Genomic DNA, 22,361 nt, shown 5'->3' with positions numbered 1-22,361 from the left:
CAGATCATGTTTAACTTGCCTTCCTTTAGAATACCTTGATTGCTTTGTAAAACACCTTGTGATTGTGTGGCATTGTGCCTGTAATCAAGTGCGTCTATAGTATTCCTCACCTGTCTCAATACATTTTAAACACCTACTACATATACATGAATGTAATATTTGACATCGAAGGTGCTATAAAATGGACAGTGTGATTGACTGAAAATCCTTAAGGTTATATTCAATCACTGCTTTGAAGGGTCCAGGGGAGTCCATTCCATTTTTGTTCTTAGGTGACTTCATTTCCTTTTTCCGACCTCATGTAAACCTTGGACACCTCCACCCATTTCAGGATTCCCTTCCTGAAAAGTCTGAACTGCCGTGGTGCTGCATTTGTGCCTGTCAGGCTCATAATCTTTGCAGACTTTTTCATGTTTCACTGGGCCCTTTCTGCATGCTCATGGGTATTGTAGTGGTACTGATGGCATTTACGGTAGAGCTGTAATCGCTGGCTGATTGGCAAGCAGCCATAGAGGAGGGCACCATCGCTACATAAATAAACAGCGCTTCTGTTGTCCAGTGCACCTCTCTTCTGAAGGCGGTTGTGGAAGATTGTTGGGAGTGTGCTGTGTTTGACAGTGAGTGAGGTACTGCCTAATGTCTGTGTCTGTAGCCTCTGTGCGTCTCAGTGGTCTGGTGTGGCCTACAGTGGAGAACGTCCAGTAGCATAACAGGTGAGTATGAGTACCGTTAATTCAGCTCTCTTTTATAACTTGTAGGGCCGTCATGATTTTGCTAATAGGGGCTTCTGCATCATGGGCCGAAAATAAATGGGCTTTTTGTTACTTGCCAGCTTGCTTTTCCACACTTATGAAATACATTATGCACCCAAGTGTGAAGTGCTAATGTTTGTGTGTTAATTGTGAGCTGGACCAGCATATATTGAAACCGTCAGTAGTTGAAAGGTGAACATATGAGCATGATTTCTGTTGGGAGTCTTTTTTTTCTATGTTCCTTATTCTTTTATTGTGCATGACATGTCCAAATTCTATCAGTGGTTGGTGTGCCATTACCTTTGTTAGAGTCTGGTTCCTGTGGCGGAGATTTCTGTGGCTGTGCCCTGTGTTTTCTAAGCTTGTGACTCGTGACATAACAATTGTATGGAGGTACGCAGAGTCACATCTCCTGGTTACCCAGTGTCCCTCTACTAACAATCTGTATCTAACGTGGGCTACAGTCAAAGAAAGTGATGAAAGATTATAGACCAGGTGAACCGCTACTAAATGAACTGAGGAGGTCTGATGGCATAGCTGGGTGCCTTGTCAGAAGAGAGTTTACCTAGTCCAGCGAACAGATAACTAATATTTAGACAAGGAGAGGCAGTGAGTATGCCGCAGTGTATGGCCTCATACTTTGGATGTTGTATGACAAGATTATGCAAGAGTAGGTCATTGATGTTATGTTTTGGGAAAATTGCCATTGCAGATAACAGCCAGAACTTGGATGTCTTGGAGCTGGAGCATATACTCAAAAATGACAGACAAAAGCGATCACCTTAAGAATAAAGAGGTGGAATACAAGATAGTAATGTAATTACTTTTAAAAGAAACTAGAGGGCTCTGCCCCCTGCTCAGTTCGCTCACCAACCCCTGGGCGGGCGCTACTCGCTATCCACTTTGCGGATCTGCCGCTCACGTATGGGGAAGTACAATTTAAACAGATTATTATTTTCATGAGAATTGTTACATATACATAATAGTACTAATTATTTTACATTACAGCGAGTAATTAACCATACTGTATTAAAAAATAGTAAAACAATAAATTGAAAGTAAATTATGTTTCATGTTGCGTTAGAGGTTTTCGTTGCGTTATACGTTTTCATTCTGCTTGACTTTGAAATTAACACGCAAATACTTTTTAAACTTACACTTTTACTGTAAAACTTCAGTAAAAATTTTTTGAATGAACTTTTCATCAATATCACATTGAATTTTGATTCTGTGTTTATACATTCATCGTGACAACGCAACATATAACTGCCCGTGAGGGAATATCGTTTCTTTTTGGAATGTTTGTCCCTGTGATTTGTTAAATGTCACAGCAAAAGCTATTCTAACGGGAAACTGTAAACGTTTTAATAAGAATGTCATATCAAGATCTCCTTTGGTGTCTAATGTTATCCCCTGAAGATGTACTACTACATTACCTTTCTTGTCACCTGTTAAAATTTTACATGTCAGAATTGTTTGACCGATTTTCAATACAACTAATCTTATCCTATTGCATAGCCCATCACTCAGACATTAATTACGCAATCACATTTCGATATATCCTTCTTTCTACAGTTAGGCCTTGTTCATACGGGCGTTAAAATCGAGCGTTTTTTGCGTTCGTAGCGTCCGGTGAGCACGGATCAAGCGCCGAGTGTTTTCTACACGTAGGAGTCAATGAGAGTGTTCAGACGGGCTTTGGTGACGTGCAAACCGACATCCGACAGTAATTAAAAAACTTGCGCGGAAATTTTCGCATTTCTTCATAAAGCACAAAAAAACTTCCTTTAACCCGACGTTGTGCAGTCAGAGGATGAACCCAGTAGCGGCGGCGATTTTTTCTCTCCCTACGTCGCCGTATTACGAGTATTTTTAAAACAAGAAGATTAATATCTAACATAGCAAAATGGTCCATATTGAAAGGAGGCACCTCAAATAAAACGACAAGGGCTTTCATATCCAGTTCCCGACACTGCCTCCACAGGTTAACACACAAACTACAATTTGGGCTGCAGGCTGGCGTTAGACAGAGACAAACGAACGCCGGTGTAGAAGTCAATCGATCGCCACCACAAAATGCAACATAAACGTCTAGGACGTTCAGAGCAAGTTCGTTTATCCAAAAACTTAACGCCCGTGTGAACAAGGCCTTCCTCGGCCGTTGGATGACCGGACGTTGTTAACGGTTGTAGATATTCTTTAGGATATTGTAAGTTGATGTTTTCATCTTCCACACCATCACCACCAACTGTTTGAGCAGAGTCTATTGGTACGCATTTAACCAATTTGCCGTGTAACCGATCATCATTTTTGGCATTAATTCATTTGACTTCATCATTTCTCGTGTACTCATTTCTTCTGTTGATAACCCTTTGGGATTAAATTTATCTTTGGGTTCCAGGGCCCTATCTTTTGCTAGGGAAACATTCACCATGCCATCACTTTGACCATACTAGTTTGTTTAAATTGGATGACTCCAAGGGCTCAGGTTGCTTTTGTTAAATTCTGATCTTTCTATTGGCATGATGCGAAGGAATCGTGGATTCATCTGACCAAACAATTTTTTTCCACTCTAGTATAGTCAAGTTCTCACTGTAGACAAGCTTTCTTGTTTCTCGCTAACTGTGTCAGTGTCTGACATGGTCTTTAGCTGTTGTAGATCATTCGAGGCAAGTTCACTAAGTGATGTGGATGAAATTCTGCACACTTTTGTTGAATTCAGAAGTAATTTACCTTGTTACAACCTGTCTCTTTGTTTGTATAATTTTGTATCCTTCTCCTTTGAGCCCTCTGTTCCACAAACTGTTTTCATCCACAGGACCAACTATTAGTTGTAATTTTGGTTGTGTGTGAAAACCCATCACAGCAGCTATTTAGGAACTACTATACTGAAGTGGTTGGCCATTTTTAAACCCGCTTAATCCTGAATAGGGTCATAGGGGTGTGCTGGAGCCTAACCCAGCTAGCATAGGGTATAAGGCAGGGATAAACCCTGCCAGTCCAATTAGAGGGCAAATGCACACCCCAATTCACACTAGGGTCAATTTAGTGTAGCCAATTCACCTAACCTGCATGTCTTTGGACTTTGGGAAGAAATCCACGCAGACATGGGGAAAACATGCAAGTTCCACTTAGGTAGGACCCAGGACAGAAATCTTGGTCTCCTTACTGCGTGGCAGCCTGCCTAGAACTGAAACACCTAGAACCAAATATCAAGTCAGCAAAGTTCACTTGTTTAGCCGTTTCTAATACTCATTTAAACACGGAGTCTAGAAACTCTGGTCTTACTGATTTATACCACACACTGCTATCACATGACACATGACTCTCTGAAATGAAGAACTGGTGCGAAGGTGTGAGTGCTTTTAATAAACTGGCAACTCAGCGTCCATTCCATTTATGGGCATAAATTACCCACTGATTATGAGTCGAAAACAAATTGAACATTAGAGCAATTGTGATGAGAACCGGTCCAATAATGTTGTCAATCCTATTCACCTAGATTTTTCAAACTAACATCAAATTGAGACCTGCAGAGCCCTAAAGTTTTACTTTACCACACAGATTGTTAATTTATTTAAACGTGTGTGTTTTTTTTGGTAATGAAAAACATTTGTAACATTTACTATATGAAATCTACCCTTTAAAAACTGCATTTTGTGTTTACTTGTGTTATATTTGACTAATGGTTAAATGTGTTTGATAATCAACAAGTTTCCAATTGTGCCTCCGTATTCTTGAAATTAGTAAGGCAATCGCTGTACTCTTCATTAACTTTCCTAACATGTACATCTAGTTCATATTTGCCAAGAAATGGGCACTATCCTCGTAGTCCTAATTAGACCCCTAGATGAGGAGTCAGCCCTTTGCAGGACACACTCAGACATGCCTTCACACTTACTCACAAAAGAACCAGTTGAGAGTTTCCAGGTAACTCAACACACTTTTCTGTGGCATGTGGAAAGAAGACAAGAGTACCCAGAAGAACCCATTCAGATATTGGGGAAGACTTGCAAATTCCACACAGGCAGCACTTTGTTTTCTTATGCCGTTTTCAGTGCTAGGAATACAAAGCTGTTTTTGCTACAAATACTGCAGATCATCTTCTTACATTGTTAAGCAGGGTGCTTTGCTGGGGGCATTGGCACTGCAAATGCTGGGAGCACTTAACACTCATTAGGCATTGATCCTTTTCTAAATTCATCTTTGTTTTGTATTGTAAATTTCAAGGAGAGTTCTTCCAAAAAGCAAACCAGTTAATGAAAGTGAAAGACAGAATAGTAGGATTCTGGAAAAGGTATCATGGACTATACAGCTTTTGTGCACCTCCGGTTTCTGGTCTTGCCCTAAGCTGCTTTTCTGGTATGGCTGAAGTATGGTTATAGAGCTAAAATAGAAATCAATCCTTATTTTTAAAAGAATATTTAACTGTAGGGCGGCACGGTGGCGCAGTGGTAGCGCTGCTGCCTCGCAGTTAGGAGACCCGGGTTCGCTTCCCGGGTCCTCCCTGCGTGGAGTTTGCATGTTCTCCCGTGTCTGCGTGGGTTTCCTCCGGGCGCTCCGGTTTCCTCCCACAATCCAAAGACATGCAGGTTAGGTGGATTGGCGATTCTAAATTGGCCCTAGTGTGTGCTTGGTGTGTGGGTGTGTTTGTGTGTGTCCTGCGGTGGGTTGGCACCCTGCCTAGGATTGGTTCCTGCCTTGTGCCCTGTGTTGGCTGGGATTGGCTCCAGCAGACCCCCGTGACCCTGTATTCGGATTCAGCGGGTTAGAAAATGGATGGATGGATATTTAACTGTAAGTTCCATTGCAGGAATATTATGCCAGCGAGTTCAAGATGTAAAAATAAAGTGAATTTTTTTTTTTTTAAATCTGGAATGCAACACTTGCGCCTGATGCTAAACCAAATACACTTTGATTTCCAGTAGTCTTATCTTTCAGTAAGTGCTGACTCAGCTTTATTAAGAGGGGACGTCTTGCAACAAAGACAACTATAATCTAACTTATATTGAAATGTTTTTAGCTTTTACAGACACACGATACTAAAATGAAAGTCAATTGGTAATTATTAACTCACCTCACTTCAAACCTGATGCTAGTCTACAGCTTTTAATGGGCAGCAAGAACTTTCTGGCTTTCAAAGAACAAAAGTGAAAATAGCAAGTCAGCTGTGCTTGGCTTGAGGGGAATTAAGATGACAGCTCAAGCTGGCTACTCGGTCTTATTTGGATATTTAAACACTTCTTCCTGATGGGAATTTGCCTTTATTGACCAGGGAATGTGAGTTGCTGGGCTCAGGAGAGGTTAACATCTTTACTTCCTTATTGAACCTGTTAACTTTAGTGTCTCCATAGCCACGTGAAAAGACCAAGCCTCTGGAAGAAGGTAAGCTCCTCAACTTGTTGAGGAAGCAGGTGCTTTGTGAATTATCTGTGTTTGATTTAAAAAAATAATACCAACAATGCAATGTGTTAAAGCTGAACATGAAACAAAAGAGAATTGTTTGTTTAAGAAATTACTATTATCTGACAGGATTGCTTACAACCATGCTTTTGACAAAGTGTAAAGTCCAGGCCTGGGAAGGAAGTTTGAGAAATTAATTCCTGTCAGTCTGTAAGGGAAAAAAGTGTGGACTCCTTTTGTCTGTTTACTGCTTTTATTATCATTTTCTGTTTACGATGTTCACATAATCTTCATTTGTTATCAAGGAGGAACTGCAGTTAGGAGTTCTGCTCAAGATGCTGAAATGGTAGGATGAATTTTCTGGATTTTTAAAAGTAGCTTGGGAAAGTTGGTTTGACAGTAAATTGGCTATGCATCAAGCCACAGAAGAGGAGAGTGACTGTGGAAACTTCAGGTCAGGTTGAATGGTAATGCTGCTATCTCACAGTTTCTACACTAGTAATGTTGTGGAGATTGGATGTGTTTTTTATTTTATCCAGACACTTAAAATGCAGTCCAGTAACATGTATTGAGGTTGATCTGTGCCTCTAGGTGAGGGTGTTACAAGTGAATTTGTGGGTGTAATGTACTTCCTGTCTATGGCTGACTCCTGTTTTACACTCCTCGTTGCCAAGATTGATTTTTCAGTAATGTCAAAATGGGTTTTCAAAACGGATAAACAGATTGCTTATGCAGTCATCATTTCTTTTCATGCGATTGAAATCCTTTTTGCTATTCCATATTATTTCTATTGCTTTATTCGGCAATGTTTGCACAAAATAAAATGAAGATATTTAAGGGATTGACAGGAATACGGTCCATTCATTATTCTTGTGATAGTTTTCCGACTACTGCAGGTTTTCTAAGTGTTGACTATGTGCTTGTCCTGGCCTGTCTTCTTCTATAAAGTAGCTTGGCTTTGACTGCTTTTAACCAAAGTGCCTGAGATCCGGGCTGGTGGTAAAGGTGAACGCTGCCTGTTCTACGTGCCCCATTTCTCTGATACATGCTTCATTCACTTGACCCTGAGTAAATCTACAGGTGAAAGTGGGTGAAAACAGGTGATAGCTGAACAGAAATGACCACTAAAACCATAAATAGGAAGCTGCTCTTGCGACTGAACTTGATGTGGTGCATTTAATACAGCGCGAGTCTTTACCTTCACCCTTTACCTCCATGGCAGGGTGGCAATGGAAGGTGTACTGTGGCAGTGGCAGGTGCATTATAGCACGTATACACACTGCCATATCAGATGAATCACGTGTATATTTTACCTACAGCTTTATGACAGCTGCCGCAAGCAGTGATAAAGTGGAATGATTGTGTGCCATGTTAAGGCAGGCTTGTCTGAGAAGGGGTGAGTATCTACAAAAGAAAAACAGGGCTTTCTGCCTAGATGTAGCTGAGTAGTTTAATTAGCAAAGTGATTGTGACGGAAAAGCAGCCTTTGGGCTCACATGGGTGAACGAGCATTTTATTCTTAGTGAAATTACTGAAAACAACAGTGTTTACATTTGCTGCTTTTTAAAAAAAAATTTCTTACTTTACTCCTTTTGTATTTTCATGATTATGTGTATTGAAACTTAGAGGATCTGTACAAAGCTTTTTCAAAACCTGGAAAAATCTAATCAATAACATTTTAGAATAAGCATTTAAATTGAGGAATCAGGTTCTCTCCCCTCTTTTAATGCATTTATCTTTATTTATTTATTAATGTATCTATTCACTTATCTTTACTAGCATAGAATTTTACACTGCTGGCCTAACTCTCTCTCTCAGGGGTGGGTGTTGATATGGAATGTTATTTGATGTTAATAAAACTAAAACAAAAAGTAACGAGTGAACGGCAAGATGGCTGTATTAGAGTGTGGATTTTAGTGCCTTTTAATTTTCTTTGCTTTTGTATTTTAGCTTTTCTTGTTTTTCATTAAGTAAACATGTTTGGGCACACAACAACAGAAATGCGTTTTTTTGTATAGCCTAAAATCACACAAGGAATGCCTCAATGGGCTTTAACAGGTCCTGTTTTGTGACATCCCCAGCCTTGACTCCCTCAGAAAATAATACAAAAATCACCAAAAAAGCCTTATAGGGAAAAAAATGTATCTATCTATCTATCTATCTATCTATCTATCTATCTATTTATCTATCTATCTATCTATCTATCTATCTATCTATCTATCTATCCTATCTATCTATCTATCTATCATATAGTTCCTTTATCTATCTATCTATCTATCTATCTATCTATCTATCTATCTATCTATCTATCTATCTATCTATCTATCTATCTATCATATAGTGCCTTTATCTATCTATCTATCTATCTATCTATCTATCTATCTATCTATCTATCTATCTATAGTGCCTTTATCTATCTATCATATAGTGCCTTTATCTATCTATCTATCTATCTATCGATCTATCTATCTATCTATCTATCTATCTATCTATCTATCTATCTATCTATCTATCTATCTATCTATCTATCTATCTAAATGGGAGAAATCTAGGGAAAGGCAATTCGGAGAGAGCCCCCCTTCCAAGTAGGTTGGGAGTGCAACCACACAAACAGAGCGCAAGTAACCTTCTTCACAGAGCTAGATGGTCAATCTATCCTGGCCACCTCAGAAATAAAATCCGGCAGTACAAATGACTTTCATCTTGTGCAGAGCACCGCAACAGCTCTTAACTGAAAATGTAGGAATAGATGATACCACTCACGAAATACAGAACTACCACATATACTGTGAAAGACTAGACTCAACACACTTAAAAAGGATTGGGGAAGCCAGTTGGCTGCAACGGGTTGATTTGGCATACAGTAATATCTTAGTTGGAGTCCAGACATGAACTGATTGAGGTTTGGGAAGATGCCAATTTTACGTGGGATGACTGGAAGTGACATAAGGGAACCAGAAGTGCCCTTCTTCTGACATCATCGTAGGGGGCGTAACCGGAAGTGACCTCAGCCTGTGTGCCGGAATCGGAAGTGATATCGTCTCTTGCACCGGACCTGGAAGTGATATCATGTTGGGTGCTGGAAAACAGAACTGACGTATTCATTAATGGGTCAGATGGGTTTTCCCGCAGCTGGTCTGCTAAGACAACAGAAGCAGGTTTAGTGCACCCGCCACACCCTGGCCTGGTGTGAAATTACCCTCACTTGGTCCATACAACGTCCCCCTACTCACACGTGCTTGACAATACATATACAGATTTGTTCAAGTACATCAAAAATAAAGCATAAACTAATTAACATAAATGAAAAACAACAAGCTCTGTCCATCAGCTAATTGTAGAAAAAGAGTCAGACAAGCCAGATACAGTTAGAGTCCTGGAGACCATGGCCAACTAGCTGCCCCCCCACTACTGGCCATTCTACAGCTGAGTCAGTGCCGGGCCAGCTAATCTGATAAAAGGACCCTTCGACCCAGTGATTGTAGTGCTCCTTCTTCTGAGATGACTTTTCCATAGGAAGACAAACAGCTTGGCAATAGAGGAGAGGCACCAAGTGCCACATGAGGATTCTGAGACGGGAAACACAATACAGGAGGCTTAGTAACAATTAATAAATATGATATTACAGGTAATCAGCAGCTCCAGTCAGGGTGTGCTAAACTGAAGCCGGGAGACTTCAACCTGGATTTAAAAACCTGAGCTTGAAGGAGCATCTCTTATTGTAGCAGGCAGACCCCATCTTGGCAGACTGCCACTGATGGTTGAACCCAGACTGCAACCTCTACAGCACTGTTCTCAAGGAGTTCAGAGTACTGATTTTGATCTAAAATTAGGGTCTTGGCAGGGCCAGTTATCTACAGACTGCGAGTATTGTCACTTGGGTCATTTCTTCTTTGTCCTTCTGTTTTCCTGCTTCCTGCCTCTCCAGAGTTTCCTTAGATTAATGGCATTGTTAAGGATATGCTTTTAACTATCTCTTACATCTTGGTGTATGTAACTGTGAGTGCAATACAGTGAGGCAGGGGCTTTGTTCTAGCAACTGACGTCAGCACCACCATAGAAGGAGATGATGATAGCACTTTTTTATTTGCATTTTATAATAAAATGCTTTACTTGGAACTTTGCCTATAACTGATACGCCTGTTCTTTTGAAAGGCTGAAGCACCAATCAGTTTCTTTTATTGCTTTGTTCAGGAGCCAGTTGCCAAATGTCTGGTTTGCATTCTCAAACACCACAGCTCTACCAAAATACATTTCTGGGAAGAGAGGAAGAGAGATGTCTACCTTAGGCGATAAGTATTAGACTCGACCAGACAAAGCTTTGCACCTTAAAACACCGGAGGGTTAGAGTTGGGGCTTCGATAACCTAAAAGCAAATCTTAGTGGAAGGCATACTGAGGTACCTTGTGGATCTGTTTTATTTTTTTACTGAGGGTTTCTTCAGACATGTCTAATTGTGATAAATGGATCACTTATTTTATTATTAAAACAGCAGTGGTGGCCTTTGTGTTTTTTACCACCCAAAACTGTACAGTATTCTGTAACTTACATTTACTATTTTAAAAACATGTTAAATTATATTACTATTTGGTATAAGTTCCACTGCACTGATTTGCTTTTGTGAAATATTTTATACTAATTAGGAGCTAGCAGGAGTACTTGATGCTACCCGGAGGTGAAATAAAGGGCATGTGTGGTCACTAAATAAATTCTACAGTGGGAAACATTTTGTCAAAAAACCAAAATTTCACCTTAGCCAAGTCACAAAATTGCCTCTTCAGGACACTTTCCTAGTAAAGAGCAGTTGTGGTCACTAAATAAAGTTTCCCAAGGAGACACAATTCAGAATGAAATATAGCCTATTGTCTTCCCCTGTACAAATGGAGAATCTGTGCAGAATGTATTGGAAGACAGGTTCAATTGTGTGGATTTGTATACTTTGTACAAATTCAGCTTTATACAGTATATACAAAATAACAGAGCAATGTCATTCTTTAAAAAAAAATAGTTTCCATCGTATTCAGGGCAAAATTAGATCTCAAAGGAATATCCTAATTAAGGATTATCAAATGAGAAAAAAAAAAAAAATTGGCACTGACACTGGCATGGTGGTGCACCATTGTTATTGTCATAAATCCAGCATCTTGAGTTTGAATCCCATGCCTGGTTGCTGTTTTTGTGGAGTTTGCAGGTTTTCTCAGTGTACAAGTTTGACATTTTGGCATTGTGTGCATAAGCAGGCCCCACGATGCACTGCTACCGGTGCTTAGAGATAAACTCTGACCCAAGGCCCTGAATTGGATTAGGTGGGTCTGTCACGGTTACGTTATGTAATGTTATTCAACTATTTTTTCAAATAGATAAAGTGGTCTGGAATATAAGATTAACAAAAATAAATAAGGGAAAAATACATGAACTTTAAAATAGTTAAAATAGCTATACTTTTTTTCAGATAACCTCAGTTGTAGCAGAAATTGATAATGATGTTGTAAGCATCAGGAAGAATATAGTATTAAATTATTTGTAACAGAGGCTTTCATTTCCTCCCAGCTACGCTGCCAACTTTGTTATTCTGGTGCGAATGGGTGTGCATGAAGGTCTCTGCAGTTGGCTGTCTGCAAATCTGGCCCCCATTATTTTCTGTTTTGTATGAAGTTGCAGCTTCTCATCTGGTCAGTTGGCTAGTCTCCTTTTATATTTACGTTTGTTTGCTTTGCTTATTCTTTTATCCAAGGAGAGTGACAGATCCAAGGGTAAATGAAGACAGATCTGTGGGATGCGTTATTTATGCTGTATTGACAGTGCCCTTTCTCTTCAGCCTTATTGTCTCCTCAGTTACAGTGCTGATATCTCATTTGGAACATAGCACAGGACTTTAAATCCTTCAGACATCTGGAGTTATGAGATTCATGATAAAACCAGCCAGTCATTGCTCCTTTTATTCCCTTTGCTTTCTGTCAGCCTCTTAAGGAATCTAGTGATTGAAGTGCAATGTGGAATACAGAGAACTGCAGTGATGCCAGCTGTGTCTCTTGTCAAGTTTCCTTGTTGACTTAGGGGGCCTCATGGCTTGAACTAACTAGAGAACAGGCTAATTATGTGTGGAACTAAGCTGAAGAGCTGGCACAGTCACTTACAGCCAGTTCTAAAGATAGAGGTCATAATCTATACTGGTAAGGGCAGAGGGTAAAATCACCAATTGTGAGGTAGTAGCTTATCAATGAGCTGGCACGATTAATATGGCATAGGTTCTGTCCCAATGATTCTTGATATCTGAAGGGAATGATCCTTAGAGCTCCCAAGTACAGGATCTGTAGCACTGGACCTTTAGACATCTCGGGCATTGCATCTTCATCACTGTGTGGAGCTGTGTTGAGCAACATTTACTTTCTGTTTTAGTCCAACAGGTCAATTACTCCATGGGAAGCCAGATACAGCAGACAAACCCATTTTTGCTTGTAACACCTTAACACCAGGCAGAGCAGGGGTCTAGCTTGCCTAGACTGAAATTAGCTGGCTGAGTGCTTAGCAGTGAGAAAAGGTGCCTGACCTCAGCTTCCCCACTGTATGCTGTGCCCTCCCGAGTTCAAGGATCACTCAGTGAGATGTGTCTTATGCACACAACTTATCTCACCTAGCATGATGGGTAGTGCTGCTGAGAATGCTTGTCGAAAACCTCATAGTCCATTTTAAAAATAAAAAGTTATAATTAGAGTGGATTTGCTTCAAACATGCCTCATGCCTCACAGTTTGCCATCTTTAACATGTAGTGGGCCCATACCTGAACACATTCATCAGCCTAGAATGGAGTTACATCAGGTTCTTTTGGAAGTAGTGCTGTCTATGGTGGATGGGAAATGAATGATGTCTCATTAACGTATATTGAAATGTGCTACATGTTTAGCCATTTTGTTTGTTTATGTATTACCTAATCAAATGGCAGTGTGGCTCCCTAGTGGCTGGAGTATTATACTGTAAAGGTCAGGGTTGCTGATTCACTCCACACATTGCACATTGCTCTTTGTACTCTATTCTGTCATCTGATGAAATATGTAAACCTCGGTACCTGTAAAACTTGAAAACATAATTGACCTGGGAAAGTACAGTTTAACAGCACATGCAGTATTAACATTATATTAAAAAATATAATAAATAGTTAATTGGATTGCAAAATAACATTATGTTGTAAAAATGTACACACACATGAAAATGTGCATTTTCTAAACAGTGGAATTTGTATTTAATGTTTCTATAATGGGCGACACGGTGGCGCAGTGGTAGTGCTGCTGCCTCGCAGTTAGGAGACCTGGGTTTGCTTCCCGGGTCCTCCACACGTGAAGTTTGCATGTTCTCCCCGTGTCTGCGTGGGTTTCCTCCCACAGTCCAGAGACAAGCAGGTTAGGTGGGTGTGTTTGTGTGTGTCCTGCGGTGGGTTGGCATCCTGCCCAGGATTGGTTCCTGCCTTGTGCCCTGTGTTGGCTGGTATTGGCTCCAGCAGACCCCCATGACCCAGTGTTTGGATTAAGTAGGTTGGAAAATGGATGGATGGATGGATGTTTCTATAATTGTTAACACTATTCCTAAACATTCTTTTCATTGATATAATGAATACTTCCAAGCTGGATTTGGATTCCTGCACCTGGGAACAGTTTCGAGATTAGAACTTCATTTTTCTCACATCAAGTCAGTGAGCAAATTGAAATGAATGGTCATTAGGCCTTGTTATCTTACAATGCATTTCAGACATAAGTGTTTATCTAAGATAATAATGACTGTCCATAAATGTAAAAAAGAATAGAATACAAATAAAAGGTTATTATGATTGCCTAATTTTTGCATTTCTGTTTAATAGAAATGAAATACCATTTTATAACATTCAGTCCTTTCAGATGCTCAAAGTTGGTGTAATATATCAACTTGTTGAAAACTTTTTTGCTTTTTACTAGGTAAAGCAAAGGCTGCCATGTGTCTGGTCCTTTTCTGATCTGTTGACTTAGCCCTCAATTTTATCAGAACTCTTTTTTGGTGTCATATGTGCCTCCCCTTCTGTTTAGAACCATGAGAATCACAAAATGATTGCTTTATCATGACTGATCCTTTTTGTTCCAATGACCCCATGCTACTCTTGAATCTGCTGCCACCTCTCAAATTCCCCTGTGCTGCTTCTAAAATTGCACTTTACACAGCTAAGCAGGTACAGTAAGTTCAGTGTTGCATTGAGCACAAGAAAGAAACCAGTTAGGAAATGTGATACAGTCTTCTATTACGATGTTTCTCCACACGCGAGGCCCAGAATACCAAAAGAATCCTTATTGGCCTGAGTATGTGTTTCCAGTAGTAAAGGATTCTGGTAGTTTCATAATAATGTCAACTTGTCTTAAGGTTAATACTAATGACTACTTTATTATTTGGAATCATAACCTTAATGCATCATTGCACAATTCTCTCCTATCGCACAGAAAGGTCATTTTCTGTGGTGACTCTGAATATGTGCATTCCAGCACTTATTGACATGACGGTCATAATTGAATTACCTAAATGCCATCAGGAATTGTCTTCTCAATTGTCAGATATGACCCTAGCTTAGTATTTACTTAAACATTTTACAGGAGCATAATCCTTTTTTACGGAAGAATTGTGTTTCACCCTTCCTATCCAATTTCAGACATTGACTGATTCCAGACTATGGCATATACAAGCTGCCCTCACTGCCATGTTAATGTGACTTCCGATTGTTGTTTCAGCCTTTTCATCTCTTCCTAAAGGTAAAATATTGTTTACACATAATTTTGTTGATCTGTTTGTAATATATATAATACAGTATATTTCAGCTTTGACTCAGCTATCAGGTAACCTTGACAGATGACATTGCTAAAGTTTCATTCAGTATGTCCATGGTGAAGAATACTGAAGTAAGGACGATAAATGGGGCTGCCCTGTCAAGTAGAGAAAGAGGCTTGTGAGGTGAAGAAGGGCAGCGCTTGGCTAATCCTTGTATTGTATTTAGAGCAGCTGGACGGAGGGGGTGGGAGAGGAGAGGGGAGGAGAGGAGGGGAGAGGGGACTCCATTGTCTTTCTTCAGTGCTGGAAATAATCAGCTACTCTGATGTAGCTTGTGGATTGTGAAGAGCTGGTGGAGTATGGGTGGGGGTGGGAGGATCGAGGTAAGTCACAGATGATGCTGCTTCTTAGAGGAAGCAGATATAAACCTGAGGGTGCCACTATTTTATATCCATTGAGACTCTGTTTTGTTGTACAGACTTATAACTTTACTAATGTCTGGTGCATTACTGGTATATCTTGTCACCAGGGCTCTGCTGAGCACTTGATGGGAAAAGGCTGACGGTGAGGCAAAAAAAAAAACAAACATGGTAGAGAAAGCCAGAGGCTTGCAGCTTGGATGAATAGCAAGCCACCATCCTATCAGTTGACAGAACACATCATGATATGTACATGTATTTTGATGTGTATGGGATATCCTAGGTGTGAGAAAGAAGTGAAAATGAGCAAGTCCCATGTTCCCTTTTATATATGAGTCCCCTGGACCTCACTGTCAGGTGTATCAGTTCCTTTTTGCTCTGTATTTGACTTTGCAACCTTCAGATCAGCTGGCTGTATTCTTTTTCATCTCTTTCTCTCACTCTCCATGTGCACCTGATTTATGTGAATATTTTAGGGCTGACTTTGAACCCTTATATGCTACTTTGATTTATTTGTTATAGGCTTTGGTGCCTTTGAATTGAGAAGTAATGACAGTGTCACGAGCTGTTATTTTATTGGGCGGCTTCTCCGTGTTGGATGAAGAAACAGTGGCTCAGTAACGAGACACTGGGAAAGTCTAACAGAGTCCTCTGGTTGCCATGGGAACAAAGGCCAGAGTACAAAGCTGAATGCTTTCCTCTCAGAGCACAAGTGGCCTTCCCCTCAGTGGGGCTGTGTGACTCTGTTCACGTACGCACACTCAGAGATGAGCCTCTCAGGTCTGCCCAGTGCAATGTTTGTTCAAGTTCATGTGTTCCAGGATTACATAGCCTGATGGCACTGCTCCGCAGGGCAGCAGTGTGTCACAGCTCATCACTCTGATGGACTTTATATACAATGATAGTCTTGGCATCCTGGATGCAGGACTCTTTGTGAAACTGAGTAGTCACATTTCCATTGTACTGCAGAGTCAAAACAGTTTGTAGATATATTTAAACCTGTTTTCATTTCTTTTGAAGTTTCCACTTCCAGGCTAGACAGTGTGTCTAATAAATTTCATTTAGTTAAAATTGAATTTATTTTTATAAATTGCACTTCCTGTTATAAGCCTAGTATATAGAACTATTACAAATGCCATTTTCTTTCTTTTTTTTTTTAATGGTGAAGATCACAGTAGGAATACGCTGAACTTGCCTGATCAGGCATCCCTAATCCCATTAACTCCCTCTAGAATACCCAGAAGCTGCAAATTCAGGAGAGAGAGAGAGATAATTCCTCATGTGTGTCCTAGGACTGCTAATCAGTCCTCTTCCTGAGATCTGTTCTACTAGTGGCGTCTTAACTACATTAACTAAATTACTGCAACTGTTACCTCTTGATCTAGTAAAGCAGTGGCTCTACTCCAAGGTCCTCCGGTATTGCTGAGCTCCTCAGTCTGTAAAAGTGAGTGAACATAAGAACTCTGTACAGGAACCTTATTTTGACCACTTGTCCTCACAATCTCATTCTGTCAGTCATAATCTAGAACTCCAAACTATAGCCACATCTGTGGATGTAGAGTGACTGGTAAATCAACTATTATCAATATTGTATCAGATTCAGAAACCCAATTACTCTCATATAAGTTCTCAGTAGGTGAGGGCCTATATCAGTTACATTGTTTTCAAGGATTGAGGCAGCCTTGAACAGGGGTCCGGATCATCACAGACCCCACTCACACTCACACCTTCACATTGCTGGTTAAGAATTGCCACACAGACTAACCAACACATCTTTGGGGATATGGGAGGAGAACCCAAACTCTACATAGAGATTGACACATGGGTAGTATTAATAAAAAAGCTAGATCCTTCTGGAAGCAGCACTAACTACTGTGCATCTATCTATCTATCTATCTATCTATCTATCTATCTATCTATCTATCTATCTATCTATCTATCTATCTATCTCTCTATCTATCTATCTATCTATCTATCTATCTATCTATCTATCTATCTTTAATAGAATGACTATCTGGCTGTCTGTATGTTCCCTATGCAGTTGTACACTGATTAACTGATCTGGACAAAATTTTTCATAGCTTCTCTCTAGGACCATACAGACAAGATACAGACTTATATTGGAAACAAAAATGTTGACCCTGGTGGTTCCAGTATTTTTTTTTTCCAGTGTGCCACAGTTTGCACACCAGTGCCACCAGCTGGCTCAGAGGAAGTGAAACATCTGAACAGACTAAAGCCAGAGTAGCAGATAAAATGACCAGGGCTTATCATTACTTATCTGGGCAGTGCTGCTTCTATCTACTGTAATATAACAGAGAGCATCGTGTGCTTTTTCAGGTGTGGTGTTGTATGAGGTTTGATCGAGAGTCAAAGTGCATCACAACACAAAGGAGACTGAAAGGGTTGTTGTTTAACTCCTGCTTAATCAGCTTTTCTTCATAATTTAATTAGTATAAACTGTCTCTCTTGAACTAAAAGGATGAGCCAGACATGACAGTATTGATGGTTACAACCCAGCAAGGAGTTCCCGCAATTATGGAATCCAGTTTGATCCAAAAAGAACAAATTCTTGACTCACGAGGGCAGATACATCGATAAAGAGGCAGTGCTGATGACAGAAGGGATAGTCAGCAATAACAACAGGGTCATCATTTCAAAAACAAATAAACATCTGATTTCTTTTTTCCTTAACCAATTCCGCAGATAAATCCGGGCAATGTCGGATACTTCAGCTAGTTACAAAATAAAGTATAAATGTATATACAGTATAGTAGAACAACAAGCAACAAAAATACAAACAAAGCACGTACCATGCAATATGTACATAGACATATTCAGAGGATTTTTTTTTAACAAAAACATCTTAAAGTATCAACATTTATAGTCCTGAATTTCAACTGCCATAGGACATTCAGTCGACCAGTCCCATTTTGTAGTTCATCATGAGAAAGGACTGCAGCAGGATACCACAAAATGTAACAGTAAGTCCATCAGTGGTGACACACCTATGCTATGTATCTATCACAGAACAGTGAAAAGAGACAGTGAATGTGATGGAGTAGCAGTCAGTCAAAACAATTGCTTTAAATTATTAACAAGCATTATGTTTTGCCTGACCTGACTATGCTGTGCTAAAATAATAAGGCTTCAGGCTTGAGTGAAATGCGGAGGCTGATCTACTGTAGCTTCTGTAATGCTGATAAACTATTTCAGAGTTTATGGGGCCCAATAGCTAATGGCCATGTCCCCCGTGGTATTTTTGTGAAAGCTGCAAATTTTAGACCGACTTGCGACTTAAGATTGCAACGCATAGTATGCTGTGAAATATAAAGGGGGAGCCTAGTCCATTTGCAGTTTATATCAAAAGGAAGATTTTGAAATCAACTTTAAATGTACTGTAACTTAATTTAATAACTGGAGTTATATGCTTGTACTTCCAGCTCTAATGATGAACGGTGTTTCCATTAGGAGTAAGTAAATGATTCAATTTGACTATAATGTGTTGCCAGAGTCAGTTTTGGTTGGAACAAAAGAATGAGTAAAACGTCAAGATCCAGCACATTTTAAACCTGGTCTAATTTTGCAAATTTTCTAAGCTAGAAACAGAAAGTTTCTCAAAGTATGGATACAAGAAGACTAAGGTTTAAGTTCACGTCATTGATAATTACGTTTCTGATGGATTCATCCAAAGTAACATTAAAATCTTTTGATTCAAGAGTCCAAGAATTGTCTTAAGCGTTTGCAAGTTTTCAAATTTAAGAACAAGTCACTTTTACTTATTCACTGCTTCACATTACTAAAGTAGATAATTAATGATGCAATGAAAGAAACATCACCTTCTTTAACTGATAAAGGCATTCATTCATCTTCCGACTCAATCCAATCTCAGACTATGGGAGCTGAGGTCTAAAGTTATCAGTGAACAGGGTGCCGGTGTATTTCAGGACACGTCCATGCATAAAATTACACTGGGCCAATCCAGAGTCACCACATATCCTAACACTTCTATGTTTGGGATGTGGGACTTAAACTGGAGTACTGTACCATGAAAGTACACAGACAGGAACTGTGGAGTATTGCCTTCAGATCTGCACGTGTTCGAAATGGCTGAAAGTATGTAGTTGTAGAGTACTGTGGTCATGGTATTACAAACCGGATTCCAAAAAAGTTGGGACACTAAATAAATTGTGAATAAAAACTGAATGCAATGATGTGGAGATGGCAAATGTCAATATTTTATTTGTAATAGAACGTAGATGACAGATCAAACGTTTAATCCGAGTAAATGTATCATTTTAAAGGAAAAATATGTTGATTCAAAATTTCACGGTGGTGTCAACAAATCCCAAAAAAGTTGGGACAAGTAGCAATAAGAGGCTGGAAAAAGTACATTTGAGCATAACGAAGAGCTGGAAGACCAATAAACACTAATTAGGTCAATTGGCAACATGATTGGGTATAAAAAGAGCTTCTCAGAGTGGCAGTGTCTCTCAGAAGCCAAGATGGGTAGAGGATCACCAATTCCCACAATGTTGCAGAAAGCTAGTGGAGCAATATCAGAAAGGTGTTACCCAGCGAAAAATTGCAAAGACTTTGCATCTATCATCATCAACTGTGCATAACATCATCCGAAGATTCAGAGAATCTGGAACAATCTCTGTGCGTAAGGGTCAAGGCCGTAAAACCATACTGGATGCCCGTGATCTCCGGGCCCTTAAACGACACTGCACCACAAACAGGAATGCTACTGTAAAGGAAATCACAGAATGGGCTCAGGAATACTTCCAGAAACCATTGTCAGTGAACACAATCCACCGTGCCATCCGCCGTTGCCAGCTGAAACTCTACAGTGCAAAGAAGAAGCCATTTCTAAGCAAGATCCACAAGCTCAGGCGTTGTCACTGGGCCAGGGATCATTTAAAATGGAGTGTGGCAAAATGGAAGACTGTTCTGTGGTCAGACGAGTCACGATTCAAAGTTCTTTTGGAAATCTGGGACACCATGTCATCCGGACCAAAGAGGACAAGGACAACCCAAGTTGTTATCAACGCTCAGTTCAGAAGCCTGCATCTCTGATGGTATGGGGTTGCATGAGTGTGTGTGGCATGGGCAGCTTGCATGTCTGGAAAGGCACCATCAATGCAGAAAAATATATTCAGGTTCTAGAACAACATATGCTCCCATCCAGACGTCATCTCTTTCAGGGAAGACCCTGCATTTTTCAACAAGATAATGCCAGACCACATTCTGCATCAATCACAACATCATGGCTGCGTAGGAGAAGGATCCGGGTACTGAAATGGCCAGTCTGCAGTCCAGATCTTTCACCTATAGAGAACATTTGGCGCATCATAAAGAGGAAGGTGCGACAAAGAAGGCCCAAGACGATTGAACAGTTAGAGGCCTGTAGTAGACAAGAATGGGAGAGCATTTCTATTTCTAAACTTGAGAAACTGGTCTCCTCGGTCCCCAGACGTCTGTTGAGTGTTGTAAGAAGAAGGGGAGATGCCACACAGTGGTGAAAATGGCCTTGTCCCAACTTTTTTGGGATTTGTTGACACACCATGAAATTCTGAATCAACATATTTTTCCCTTAAAATGATACATTTTCTCAGTTTAAACTTTTGTTCCATGATTTATGTTCTATTCTGAATAAAATATTAGAAGTTGGCACCTCCACATCATTGCATTCAGTTTTTATTCACGATTTGTATAGTGTCCCAACTTTTTTGGAATCCGGTTTGTATTTCCGTTTGTATGCTAGGGTTGACATGGCTGGTTGACTGATTACTGGGTAAGAGAGATTTTACTTTTGGCTAGAGAGTTAGTGTCAGGTTCTTCTTTGTGGCGGTCCTTAACAAGTTCTTGTCAGACTTTGCAGTGCTGGCACGTGGGGAGCAGATTTTTGGCTGAGTAGCTCAGTCAGTTTGGATTCGACTCAAATTGTATTTTAGGTGAAATGGAAGTGCATCTAGCTGGATACATGTTAATGTCTTCAGACTGTGTATGAGAGTAAAAGTGAGCCCATTTCTGGTTATAGTATTAAGGGCATTAAATAAATAAGCAGTGCTTTAGTTTCTCTTGCCCAGATCATAGGATGACCATCCAGAAAGTCTAAATTTGGCAGTATCAATTACATTTTGTGAGGGAAATGATCTTTGTGAAAGTGTTACCTCATGCACAGAGTAAAAAAAAAAAGAATTGAGCGTAGATTGCATGAGTAATAGATTTAATATTGATGTTTGTTAGGTGATGGGGCAGGTGTTGGTAGCGTCATTTTAAAGATAGCATTTTCAGCACGGTCAGCACTGCCAGATGTATTGAATGATATAGGTCTAGCTGTGTTTGTGCCATGTCATCTTCTCCTGAAGGTCACAAACTCTTTTTCTCAGCAGTAGGCGGGTCATCACACCCCCCTCCAACATCACATGAATAGAGCAAAAGCTCACAGGAGGAGCAAACAGGAGTGAGAACTTTCAGAGCTGCTGGAACAGAGCAGGGGGCTGCCTCTCCTGAAGGAGGTGCACGCTGGCAGCCTTGGCAGGCAGGGAGCGTGCACACAACCTGGCAGAGCAGAGGAGAGATGGTGTTACCTCACCTGAGGAAGCTGTATGCTGACTCCTGGACAGAAAGCTGCAGGATCCTTCATCACAGCTGAACACCATGCATGTTCACATTGCACGGTCAGTCTTGTACTCTGTCCACTCTGTAGCACTTTGTAGATTAAAATGAGACTGTCCATCAGTGGTGTGATTTTTGCATGCTGTGTTTGCTGTTTGTTTTTTTTAAATTCACTTTGGATATGGGGATCTCGGAGGACTTGATGCATGCAGCATTGGCTGAGTCCTTCTGTGGTATTGTGTGTTCTCAATGACTGGTTACTCCCAGAGCAGGGGGCCTGGAGCTGACTCTAGAGATGCAGACAGAGCGGCAGCAGGATTTTATTTCTATTGTTACTCAGGTCCTCTTTAATTACCGTGGTTAACATTTTCTTTGCATTATG

At 40.2% G+C, this 22,361-nt stretch overlaps 1 protein-coding gene across 8 annotated transcripts in view; it reads left to right on the top strand.

Annotated features, from left to right (window-relative positions):
- Window positions 1-22,361, top strand: part of LOC120517377 (trafficking kinesin-binding protein 1-like) — an 87,678-nt gene that overhangs the window by 13,740 nt on the left and 51,577 nt on the right. The window contains exon 1 of one of the 8 annotated variants that reach the window (XM_039739650.1): window positions 6,462-6,501. The exons of 6 other annotated variants lie outside the window; for them this stretch is intronic. In XM_039739650.1, coding sequence (XP_039595584.1) covers window positions 6,491-6,501 — 11 coding nt within the window. In that variant the 5' untranslated portion in view covers window positions 6,462-6,490. Of the gene's footprint in view, window positions 1-6,461; window positions 6,502-21,850; window positions 22,042-22,361 lie in introns of those variants that run through there. One more of the 8 variants, XM_039739649.1, reaches the window with a different exon arrangement.

The sequence above is a fragment of the Polypterus senegalus genome, chromosome 17, assembly GCF_016835505.1.
Source record: "Polypterus senegalus isolate Bchr_013 chromosome 17, ASM1683550v1, whole genome shotgun sequence".
Classification (NCBI taxonomy): domain Eukaryota; kingdom Metazoa; phylum Chordata; class Cladistia; order Polypteriformes; family Polypteridae; genus Polypterus; species Polypterus senegalus.
The sequence above is the reverse complement of the archived record's forward strand: the minus strand, read 5'-3'. Positions and strand labels throughout refer to the sequence as shown.